This window comes from Chamaea fasciata, unplaced genomic scaffold, assembly GCF_029207755.1.
Source record: "Chamaea fasciata isolate MVZ Bird 193981 ecotype frontalis unplaced genomic scaffold, bChaFas1.0.hap1 SCAF_3, whole genome shotgun sequence".
NCBI classification, from domain to species: domain Eukaryota; kingdom Metazoa; phylum Chordata; class Aves; order Passeriformes; family Sylviidae; genus Chamaea; species Chamaea fasciata.
Window position 1 is genome coordinate 53,890,731 of NW_027094088.1, and position 12,318 is coordinate 53,903,048.

The window sequence follows — 12,318 nt, forward strand, 5'->3', positions numbered from 1 at the left end:
AGGTTGTTGAAAAGCAATAGATAGCTTCTGGCAGCGGCAAAGGGGAAAATATTTTGATCATGTGACGCCACACAAGAGAACCGGTTCGCTTCGCGTGTGCAACTTGCACAGACGCTGCCACCGGCGCGGGACCCCGCCGCCCCCGCCTTTCCCGTCCCCGTGTCCCGCCAGGGAAATGCCTCCGACAGGCACCGCTCCGGCAGAACAGCCAACAGCAGCCACAGATGCCGGCATGTTCCACGGCCACTACATGCCGGGCACCAAGAAGGTACCTCCAGCACAGAAGCTGGCCTTTCTGCCTGGACAGGAAGGAAGACCTTTCAAATATAAGTAAGGAAAACTGCCAAGTAAAATTATTTTGCTACTGCTGGTACGCAGCTAAAACAGCCTCAAATGTACCTATTTCTATTTTTCCAAAAATACTGCTTTAAATAGCCTCTGCGACCAACCATAAACTTAAAACAGCAACACCTTTAAAGAACACGCTTATTACTTTTCTTTGCTTGGGAATTTCAATCAAATAAGAAAGACTGAATTTAAAAAAAAATTCAAAAATACATTATTTTCCATAAATCATGCCTGAAAATAAGACATCAACACTAACATTTCATATAAACAGAAAATCCAAAATATTCACAACATAAATTGCTACACAAAAAAAAAAAAAAACAGAACTCCACACATTCCATCCAAATCAAAGGCTGCAAACAAACCAGCATATTCCTTTGATGCTGTCAAAACAAACCTCCTTATCTTTATTTTTAACTTTAAAAGAATAAAATTTAAGAACTACAAATCCTGTCCTTGTGCTTTCAAAAGAAATTTTCAGAGCTGATGTTTCAGTATCTTGCTTACAAACAAGTAAGTCTGACAAGCTAACCAAATAACATGATCAATGCTGGGAACACGGAGTCTCAGATCCCATCCAGAGAAAGGCACAGTGCAGACTGGATACCTCCACATGTAACACAAGTATTTAGGCTGCCTGTTTACTCTGTAATTAAAACTGCACATCAAACTCCAGTGATTAAATAAGGCAAATATTACCCTTATTTTACCATGGGGAAACTGAGGTATCAGTCAGTGAAACCAGCTACCTTTAGTTCATGCAGCCAGCTGAGAGATATCAAGAATTCCTGCACCAATTCTCTACTAATACCATTTTCCTGAAGTCACATAATTTACTTCCCATGGCTGAATTCACTGCTTGTGTAAAGAAGGCACTATTCCACTTCAATCAATCTGTGAATTAAGCCATGTCCACACTGGGAACAGCACACATGACTACAATTATGTTTCAAAACATGATCCCTCCTTTTGGGATTTTCTGAACCGATTTCCTTTCTTTACTCGAAAAAACAAAGAACAACCATGCCCCAACTTGAGGTCCTTCTGTGAAGGACAGCTGTACCAGGGACTACTACAGCCGGGACAGGCCTCTCTTTGCCATGCAACACAGACCTCTTTACTCTTTTAAAAGGTGACCAAAACCTGTTGTGGAACTATCTACCTTCTGAAAAACTCAGCAGAATACCTCAAATAGCTGTACCTGCAAACCCCTCAAGAGAGGCTTCTTATAAAGGCTGTTATTCTGGTGGTGAAGATACGCTACCATCCCGATGGTTAACTAAATGCAAAAGGTTTGCCACAACAGCTATTAGTCAAGGATGCAATTAATTCCCTGGATCTAACTATGTAGTAGCAATAACAGAACTTCACAGTGAACCTAGCCACGTGGTCTTTAAAGGGAAGTAAATTGATTCAGTAAGTTGGCAGAATCACATCCAAGAGAAAGCCCTGCTACCTAAGATCTATTTTTTGAGTAATTAGATATCTAAAATAAATACAAAACAAAAAACAAAAGACAAAAAAAAACCCCAAACTGCCCCCACCAACCCCATGAGTATAAAAATTTGAAGTAGAAGCTTGCAAGACTCTAACAGTAACACAACTAACACTATCCCTTCAAAGAGAAAAAAAAAGGGGGGGATTTATACCTCAAGGGTTTTTTCCATTTTCGTATTTATTCTATTTTTGGCAACAAACTAAAACTCCATGTATATCTACTAACTCAATTTAAAAAAAAAAAAAGTTAAAAAAATATTAGAAGAATATTCTTTCCCCACCCTCCAATGGTCAGAAAGAGACTGATGTGGGTGGCAGGGGAGATCAGTGGCACAGCCTTACAGATGGAAGTGTCAAAGGGCCTATCACTCAGATGGATGTCTTCATAAACAATTACTACATCACAAACCTGAATTCAGTATCTTTTCAAATCTGAGAAGCTTACAACATAGGGCAAAGACAGAGCACAGCAGCGAATTCTAACAGGCAGGACGTCGTTTGGCAATTGTGCATGTTCAGGTGCAAAAGATTCATTAATAACTCTTAAAACTGGAGAAAAGACTAATGAAGAGATTACATACTTCTACAGATGCTTAGTCCTTCTGATGTAGTTACTAACCCACAATGACTCAAATGCAAAAAGTAATACGAATGTAGATCACACACTGTTAGGTCTGTATTGAAAGCAATTCCTTACACATGCTGCAGAGCCATCAAACTGTTTTATATCCACAAATTGGCCACTACACATTCAGAAATTCTGCCGCTTCATACACTTGTTAAGTTGATAAGGAAACTAACATTTCCACTATACACGGAATATAAATGCACAGTGTACCAACACCCTTACAAATCATGCCTGCCAAAAACTTCTACACCAATTTCACATTAGTTTTAATAAACATAAATAAAATAGTTTATTAAAAGCATTAGGACAATGATCTCAGGTTTCACAATTTCCAAAACAACTGCAGGCACCTTCACATAACATAAGCATCCTATGTTGTGAATACAAAGTTTGATAAAAGGTACTTCATGCTTGCAGTAGGAACAATTCCCATGTGAAAAGCAATCTTTAAATAAGACACAACAACTGTGATTTCTGCATCAAATCTGCTCACTTCAAAACTGAAGACAATGTATCTGCCAGATAAAACAACCGGACTTGATGGTAAGGAAGTCTGTGCACGCACCCCCCTGTGCAGCCCACCCCAGCACACACGGGTGCTCTGTGCAGAATACTCATCAAAAGACAAGTTCCATGACACTCGTTAAGTTCCTGGGCACTTGTTCAATTCAATTTTCCTCAGAGTTTAATTTTTATGAGAAAACTAGTATCTTTATAGAGATGATATTGTGTATGCAATGATAAAACAGTGCAAGGAACACTGAAATTTTGGATTACGATGCCTTTTGCTTAAGGTTACTGTACTGATACAGCAGACAAATCCCTTGTTTCGTTCAGTTATTTGTCTTCTTACTTGCTGAATAGATTCCAGTAAAGCTTACATTCTCCCACAACAGAATGTGTTCACAGTAAGACTGGATTTATTCAAAAGCTAGAATTTACGGCACCGAGACCCTGACTATTTTCAAAAGACCTGTCCTCGAGTGTGCCTGTCTGAAGCAAAGTGGATGTTATGTGCCTCTGTTTCCCCACCCTGTACAATGGGGAGAATAATTTTTTACTCCGGTCCAAGGCACTCTAGAAAAACAGTGCAAAGATCAAATGCACTTGGAATATTGTACCTGAGAAGCTAAAGATAGTTAAAATTAATCCTGTACAAATTTGCCATCTACTGTCCCCACTGTTCACAGATGAACATTGTTTTTTCAAGATACATTTATCCCTGAGGATTCCTCGACTGCAGTGGAACACCACCCTGGATGCATTTGGCTTTTTTGGAGGTGACATGTTCCTGGTGGATCACTGGATGATGCCACACTCTCAGAACTGGAAGTACAACAACAGAAATTGTCTGACCCACCTGCAACACAAACACTAGAGCATTCTGCCAGCACATCAGCATGTGTGTGTGAAACTGAGCATGAACAGGTATGATTGGGGAACAGAAAAAGTAAAAGGGCAACACTACGATCTGAATAGCAAAACATATATTGAATGTACAGGAACCCTTCAGGTCTACTAAAACATAATTTTAAATTTATTAACAGGTAAGACTTCCTTAAAATAAATTTTAACACAATTGACTCCAAAACATTTTTGTGCATTACATTTATTTGCTTCTATAGGCACCAAGCAATACAAAAACAACACCGCTAAGCAGCACTTTTCTCTTACCAGTTTTCAAAACAAATTTGAAAACCACTAAGGTATACTTTTAATTTAAGTTTAATTAAAGTCCTCATTCAATCGTACCAAAACATATATTTAACACTATGTAAATAGCCCCAAAATTGAAAGAAAAAGTTGTTTTTTTTCCCAAGTACCTTAATAATCACAATTCTAAAATATATTCTAGCAAGTTAGCCTACCACAAACACATGCTACTGAAATTCTGCAGCCTTGAGCATGCATGCACAGTGAATGTGGCAACACTGCTTTACATATCCACAGAGAATCTTCAAAGCCTCCTGATAAATAGCACATTTTGAAGAAGTACTGAGAGATCTAACTGGTATAGGGCACAGGTACAACCTTAGGGGACCAAAGAGTAAATAAACTACTGCCATTCTCATGTTAACAATTAGAATGTCAAAATACCCACAACAAAATATTTGAGGCACAAAAGTAAGAAACTTCTATCAGTAACTAATCAAACTTGTTTTCATTGCATGAATTTAATCTAGTTTTAACTAAGATACTATTTCAAAAGGAACAAGCATCACCTAACAGACCATGCTTAGTAATTTCAAAAACATTACTTTACATATGTAACTAGAAAATCTAGCAATGCATTAAATGCCTTAATTTTCATCTCCCGAGATTCAGATCAGAATGCCAAAAAGACAGTAACTGACTGCTCAGCAGAAGAATCCTTACATTATGGAAGCAGTAATAGAGTAGGCAGGTTTGCATCTCTCTTTCTTTATTGTATCTCATACACAGGGTTCTGCTGTTCCATGTGTAGGCATAAGCGCTACTACAGAAACCAATAACTGAACACCAAACCACAAAGTGTCAAATATATGGTCGTAATATATATATAGATGCTACTAACTGTGAATATTGCTATTTGCTACTTCTAAATAGAAGCTATGTGAATACTAAACTGTTTATTTGAAACTGCACAGGGAAAAATATATTTTATTCTCCCACTGAGACATCAAGAATCTATTCACCACACTAACAGCTGTTTAATGGCCTTCAGGCACAGGACATGATTCTGCAGCCTTGGCTTAGCCAGAACTCTCAATACGGGCAATCTATTTGGCATAAAAAGAGCTGCAGAATCAGGCATATTCAGAGTTTCTCTGAAATAAAACAAATGATACACACACAAACTCGGAGCAACCCGACAGATTTTTTTTTTAGTACTTGCTCTGTATGTTATACAGGTACTCCTGAAAAGACCCAGGTTCTCTTCTTCTGTGAGACATATGTAAATCATACACACATGCACAAAGGAAAAGGACGTCTATAAAGTGCACACTGAGAGGCCAGCTAATGTGTTAAACTACTGCAGTGCAAATCAGAAGTGAAGAATAAAAGGAGCCTCAGGACTATAAATATCTGTATGCTGTCAAGGATTAATCAATAATCAAAAAGACCTGAATGACAAGGTACTGTACTAGCATCACTCAAGTTCCCCACCACCAAATCAACGTATCTGTGCGAACAACATCCATCTGCTTCAAAAATGTGTGTTTCTTCAGAAGGAGGAGGCCTCTATTGCAAGCTTCCATCACGTCTCTCAGCTGGGTAAGGTGATTAAATTAAATGGAAGTAAAATTTTCTTAAATAATTTAATAGGCTGGACAAATACAGAACTTAGTTCAGAGCAGGATGCCACAGTTCTGCATATGACAAAAATTCCCCATGCCAAGGCAAGAATTTCCTGAACAAGCATCTCCGATGTTGTAGCCTACTGTCGGTCCTCTTTCTCTGTTCACAGGACAATAGTTCCTTATAGGCTTAGGGGCCAATCAACATCTGCTTTGCAAAGACACATGACAAGTGAGCAGATTCTAATGTGTGTTTACACATATCAAGGGCACACACATATGACTATTAAAAAAAAATAAAGAGAAGCCTTCTGTTCAGATGCTGGACTAAATATTCCAATTTTCTCTTTCAAAAAGCAATCAATTTCTCTACTTAATGATATATCATACATGGAGACTGACATGTGGGAATTAAAAATAAATAACAGTGTACAAAACCAATTGTGTTCTGTAAGCTAACGGTAACTATTTTTTGACACAACCCATTTTATACATCAAAAAATATTAATTCAAAGCCTCAAAATTTTTTTTTTTATCTCAATCTCTTACTGGGAAAACTCATAATATAAAAAACAATGATGGCTTGCCTTTATGACAATTATTTTGAGGAAAAGATAATTTTAAAGATAATCAAAGAAATTGTGCTCTTGCCAGACTATTCTTTCTAAGCTGCATGCCAATCCTCACCAAAAAAAAAAAAAAAAAAAAAAAAAAAAAAAAAAAAAGAGAAAAGATATCTGTAAGAAAGAATGTAAACCCATAAATATACGGAAGTATTTCTAAGGACCATACTGAGGACATAAATGAATTTACTCTCACTCCTCCAATAAAAACAAAATACATTAAACAATCTCTGCCATGAAGAAACAGCACGCTGAACTAGCATACACCGATCTCTGACAATGGTTTTCCTAGCTTTTAAAGCCACAAATTCTGAACTACCTGTTTAAAAGGAGATGACGCAAATATTTTTAGAGTAATTATGAAAGGTTATGCATACGAGGCCTCATTTCATTATGGCATCCAGTGACCCTTTTACCATTGCAAATTTAAAAAAGGTAAAAAATTAACACGCACACACATATCTTATTTCCTTGCAAGAAAAAGAAAGGAAAACAGAATAAAATCATTACAGGAATGGTCTGCTGGAAGTAGACAAACACACACACAGCCCATCTAAGGTTTCTATTTTTTTTTTTATCAGGATTAATACACCATTTGCAATATTAAGCGGTGATTTTTTCAGATTCTATTCATTACTTTATGGAAAGATCCAGTCGTTGGAGGACCCCAAAAGCATACACCTGCATTTGTTCCTGTCAGACCTTGCTGTTAAAAGCTGTTAAAAGATTTAACAGTTCTTAATAGAAAGATCTTGTTGAAGGGAAAAGAAACCCATAAAATTCTAATGCACTACTCCATTTAACACAATTCACTTTCCTACTGAGAATTCCAGCCTAATCTCACACTTGTGTAGAAAAATAAAGAGATCAACAACTCCCGATGATTCTTGAAGTATTCTAACCACAATTCAAATAAAAGCACGTTTTCTCCCGAATATCTGGATTTGTTGCAGAGCTGAAACAAACACAACCTCTGGCAGAGTGGTTCCTTCTTCCCTTCTTTGTACAATACACGGCATTTTCTCACCTACAGCAGCTCACACGCAAACACGGTCTTCTTAAGAGGCATGCACAGGTTAGGCATCGAGCTAACAGAAATGCAACGAAACTAGTATTTGGTTTCTTTTTTTTTAATAAAAATCCAATCCCTCGCATAACATCCGTAATCTGCAACATTACAAAATATTTCGGTTTGCCGGGGTTTTGCTGGTAAGACGGCGCGAGCGCGACCCGAAAACCCGAACCCTCGTCCAAAAGCACCGTGTATTACGAGGCACTTTCCCTACCGCCTCTAATTAGCGCGGAATTAAAAGTCTAAAATAAGTAAGCAAATATAGGTAAGTAGATAAACAAATCAATCGGTGGCCAGGAGAAGCGGGCGGTGCGGGCAGGCTGGGGGCCGGGGCCGCAGGGGCAGGTGCGGGCGCGGCGCTGGCGGCGGTGCCCCGGTGCCCCCCGGTGCCGGCGGTGTTTGCGGCGGGGGCTCCTGTGCCTGCGCCGCTCCAGCGCCTCTATTTACATCAGCGGCGCGAGGTGCCCAATGGCGCGCGCGGAGCCAATCAGATGGCAGATTAGATGTCAACTCGGAGGCAGCTGTCGGGAGACGGTTGCAGCCAGTTTACCTCCACAATTCAAATTCCCAACCTGGCGGGCGGAGGAGACCCGGACGCTCCTCCAAGGGTCGCGCCCGGCAGCCGGCATTCCTCCCGCGCCGCGCCGCGCCGCGCCGCCCCGGAAAAGGCGCTGCGCCGCACCCGCCGCCCCGCGCTCATCGCGCCTCCCTATCGATCGGATCCATCCATCGATCGATCGCCGGAGTTACCGGGGCTGGGGCACAGGAGTGCGGGAGGCAGCGGGGGCGGCGGCCTGCCCCGGTGCCCGCGCCCCTTCACTGACGCCAAGGACTTTTCCTTCTTTTTTTTTTTTTCCTCCTTTTTTTTTTTTTTTTTTTTTTTTTTTTTTTTTTAATTTCCGCGTGTGTTTGTGGAGAAGTGAAAGGCAGTTACGCGCGCGCGCACGCTCCTGCCGGCGGGCGAGTCCCCCGCAGGTCACCGGGCCGGGACGACCCGCGCGGACCGGGCGCACAGGCGCGCACACACGCACGCGCGCGCTCTTCCCACAGGGAAAGGAGCGCGGCCGCGTTACGTGGATCTCACTGCGGTAACTCCAATCAGTGACAAACTAATTTGCCAAGAGCGCGCAACGGCGCAACTCGTTCTGCTCGGAGATTAAAATAAAAAAAACCCAAAAAAACCAAACAAAAAAAAACCAAATTAAAAAAACCAATCCAACGGGTTAAAGAGAAGAAAAAAAAAAGGCCCCGTGAAAAATAATGGACGTTATCCCCCGGGAGCCCCCCGGGTCCGGCACTCCGGTTACAAAATCCAACCCCCCGCCCCCGTCCGTCCCGAGCTGCTTGTCCTCCGGGCCCTGCGTCTCTCCGACGCTGTTTCAAAGTGGTGGGGGAAAATATTAATTGGGTCTGAGAACAACCTAATTTCGGCAACGAAAGCCACACTCCGGTGCCTCCAGCCCCAACGGGGCCGCGCATTGTGCACGGCTCACCCTCGCTACGGAGGCAGCGAGGGGCAAAACTGGCCCAGAAGAGAACAGGGGGGGTGGGGGGTGGGGGTGGGGGGGAAGAGAAAAAAATAAAAGACAAAAAAAAGAAGGGGGGGGGGAAGAAAAAAAGTGAATTATAAAGAAACTAAGAGCCCGACACGAGCGACACGGAGGCACGAGCCATCATTAACCGAGCGCGGGGAGTTACCTGGGTCCTGCTGATGGCCTGCCCGGTGTTCCCGGGGCTCATCGCCGGGTGGTTCCTTTGTTGTGCCGCTGCCCAGGCCGGGTTCGCCGCTCCGTACTGGGCGCCCATGTCCTTGCCCATGCCCATGCCCGCCGCTGCCTGCTGGCTTCCCGGGGCGGCCGCCGCTGCCTGGGGCTGGGGCTGCGGCGGGGCGCTGGGGCTGCTGTAGTCGGGGTAGCTGCTGCCGTAGCTCCGCATCATGGGGCTGGGGGACGTGAGCAGCTGGTTCAAGGTAGGGGTGGCCCCGGACGGGTGCTGGTTCTGCCCGGAGAACCGCGCAAAGCCGCCGGCCGCCGCCGCCGCGCCGGCACCAGCCTTGCCGAGGCCGGCTCCGCCGCCGGGGCCCATCATCATGCCGCCGCCGGGCTGCCTCGGGGAGCTCAGCACCCCGTAGCCCGCCGCGGAGCCCCCGTAGCCGCCGCCTGCCCCGGCGGCCGCCGCCGCCGCCGCCACGGCTCCCGCGCCGCCGCCGCCGCCCGCGCCGCCGCCGCTGGGGCCGCGGCCGTAGCCCGGGTAGTGGTTGTACTGGCTGTTGGGGTACCCTTCGTGGGAGTTCTGCAGGGGGTCCATGCTGTTGGGGGCCGCCGTGGGGTGCATTATCCCCATCCCGGGGCTTTGTTGTCCGCCATGTTGATCAAAGCAAGGCCCGGCGCGGCTCGCCGTAGCGCTGCTGGCAGGGGCAGGGGCAGGGTTGCCATAATAGCTATTGAACTCCGAGACACCCACCGCGGAGGGGCCGCCGCCGCCTCCCCCGCTCCCGCCGCCGCCGCCGAGGCCGCCGCCGCCGCTCCCAGCGCTCGGGGGCGGCTGCTGGGGCTGCTGCTGTCCGCCCAGGGGTCCCAAGCCGGGGTGGTCGTAGCGGCCGCCGATGGGCTCGCCCATCTTGCCGGGCATCTCCTCCTCGTCGGCGCCTTTATTCAGCATTTGCTGCGGCTGCTGGGGGGGCTCGGCCTGAGCGCCCAAAACACTGTCTTTTCCTCCATGTTGCTGCTGCTCCATGTCTGCACTGGGCTGAGCAGCGCCGCCACCGCCACCGCCGTTGTTGTTGCTGCCGCTGCCGCCGCCGCCGCCGCCGAGGCTGCTGTTGTTATTCTGCACGGGATGGTGCTGAGGCGGCGGCTGCTGCGGCGGCGGCGGCGGGAATTGATTTAGCTGCTGCTGTAGTGCATGGTGGTGGTGGTGCGGGTGGTGGGCATGGTGGTGGTGGGCATGGTGATGCGGGTGGTGGGCATGGTGGTGGTGGGGCGGCGCGGCGGGGTGATCGCCTCCGACGCTCTTCAGCTTGTGGTTGGGGAGCAGCCCCGTCTCCATAGCCGAGCCCGGGTTGGAGGAGGAGGAGGAGGAGGAGGAAGAAGACGAAGAAGATGAAGATAACTCCGTGGAGCTTCCACCTTCCTTCAGAGCCGGCTCCGAGGAGGAGCCGCCACCGCCGCCGCTGGCGTTGTTGTTGTTACCGGCGGCAGCGGCGGGAGCCGCGTTATTGGCCATGTTCGGCGGCTCGCTGCGGTGGTGGTGGTGGAGATGGTGATCTAAATTATTCACGCTGCTGCCGCCGGCCGGACTCCCCTCGCCGACCCCCAGCGCGGGGCCCGGCCCGGGAGCCCCGGCCCCCCCCGGGCCTCGCTCTGGGCCCAGGCCGCCCGGCAGGCTCGGGGCTTTGCCCTTGCTGTTGTTTGCACTCGCCGGAGCCGCTGCGACTTGCGCGGCCATGATCATCGCAACATTGCGAGTCCGAAGAAATTGGTGCCGATAATAGTAACTACCAAAATAAAAATTAAAAAAAAAAAAAAAAACACCAAAATTGGGGGGGGGGGGGGGGAAAAGAAAAAAAAACTAGACAAAAAAAAAATCGACTCCCGCCCTGAAAAATGGGGGGTGAGCAGAGGGGTGGGGGGAAGGAGAGAAGAGGGGCAGAAGGAGAAGCGGCCGGGGCAGGGACTTGACTGAGCCCAGAGTATCCCCTGCGGACCGCTCCGCACGCACCGAGTTACAGCGATTTCCCTCCCCGAGTCCGTGGTTGAGGTTAGAAATGGTAAGAACGCCTTACGGTCCGTGCCCGTTCCTGCTGTGTGATTTCATGTTGAAAGTTTTTTTGTTCAGGTTTAAATGAAACTTTTTTTTTTCTCCTCCTTTCCTCCCTAACCCGGATATGGGTAAACACACGTCTGCCGGAGCCGCGCTGGCCCAGCATGGCATGAGCGAGCGAGCGAGCCAGAGCCGGCAGCCATCGCCCCCTCCGCCCCGATCGCTCCTGCGCACCCGCAAAACGCGGACTGGACTCCACGCCGGACTTGCTCGGGCTCCCGCTCCCCTCCCTGCTCTCCCGGCAGCGCGGCGGGATGGGGGGGGGGGGGGCGCGGCCGCCGCGGGTCCCCCCGCTCCCAGCGGGGTCCCGCCCGTGTGCGCGCCGGGGGTTGCGGCCTGCGCGGAGCACCGAACCCGCGGGGGCTGCTCCGAGCGAGGTGTCGAGGCGGGCCCCGACGGGCGCCTCGGGCCGCCGAACGCCGCTGGGGCGGGGCGGGGAGCGGGACTGTCCCCGGTGCTGCGGGGCCGAGGGGGCCGCCGGCGGCGCTGCCCCGCGCGGGCCGGTTCGGCAGGAGGGCGGCCAGGGGCCGCCATGCGCTCCAGCGGTGCCGGAGCAGATGGATCGGTCAAACTTTGGGGGGCCGCACGCTGCCCCCCAGCCCCGTGTGCCGAGCTCAGCGGCCGCCTCGTGTTCCGAGGGCAGGGACACGTTTGCTCATGTGACGGAGAAATTAGATTTGTTTTGGATTTTTTCCCCCTCAGCCACCCGCCCCCTGAAGATTTATATTGTATGTGAAGACGGTTATACAATTTAACCTAAAATTCTGCAGCGGTAGCATGTTTGCAGTTGTCCACATTGTCCAGCTGTCTCCAAATTCTAACGGTCATTTGCACTGACGATGCTTTTATATATAGGGCCGTTTTCAGGATGTTCTGTGTACTTATTTGCAGTTCAACAGGAGTTGATCGAAGAGCGAGAGACATTTTTGGTCTCATAATTGTTTCCCCAAACAATATAATTTCTAGTATGCACAAGACACTCATGAAAACGTAGTAACGCAAACCCCAAAATATGTAATCAGAGTAACTCTTGCTCCAAATGGAAAGATG

General features: G+C 47.6%; 1 protein-coding gene across 5 annotated transcripts in view; it reads right to left on the bottom strand.

Annotated features, from left to right (window-relative positions):
• The window catches only part of ARID1B (AT-rich interaction domain 1B), a 324,700-nt gene extending 313,755 nt beyond the window's left edge, over positions 1-10,945 (bottom strand). For all 5 annotated transcript variants that reach the window (XM_066179044.1, XM_066179043.1, XM_066179042.1 and 2 more), the window contains exon 1: positions 9,145-10,945. In XM_066179044.1, coding sequence (XP_066035141.1) covers positions 9,145-10,899 — 1,755 coding nt within the window. In that variant the 5' untranslated portion in view covers positions 10,900-10,945. The remainder of the gene's footprint in view (positions 1-9,144) is intronic.
• Positions 10,946-12,318: the final 1,373 nt, after the last annotated feature.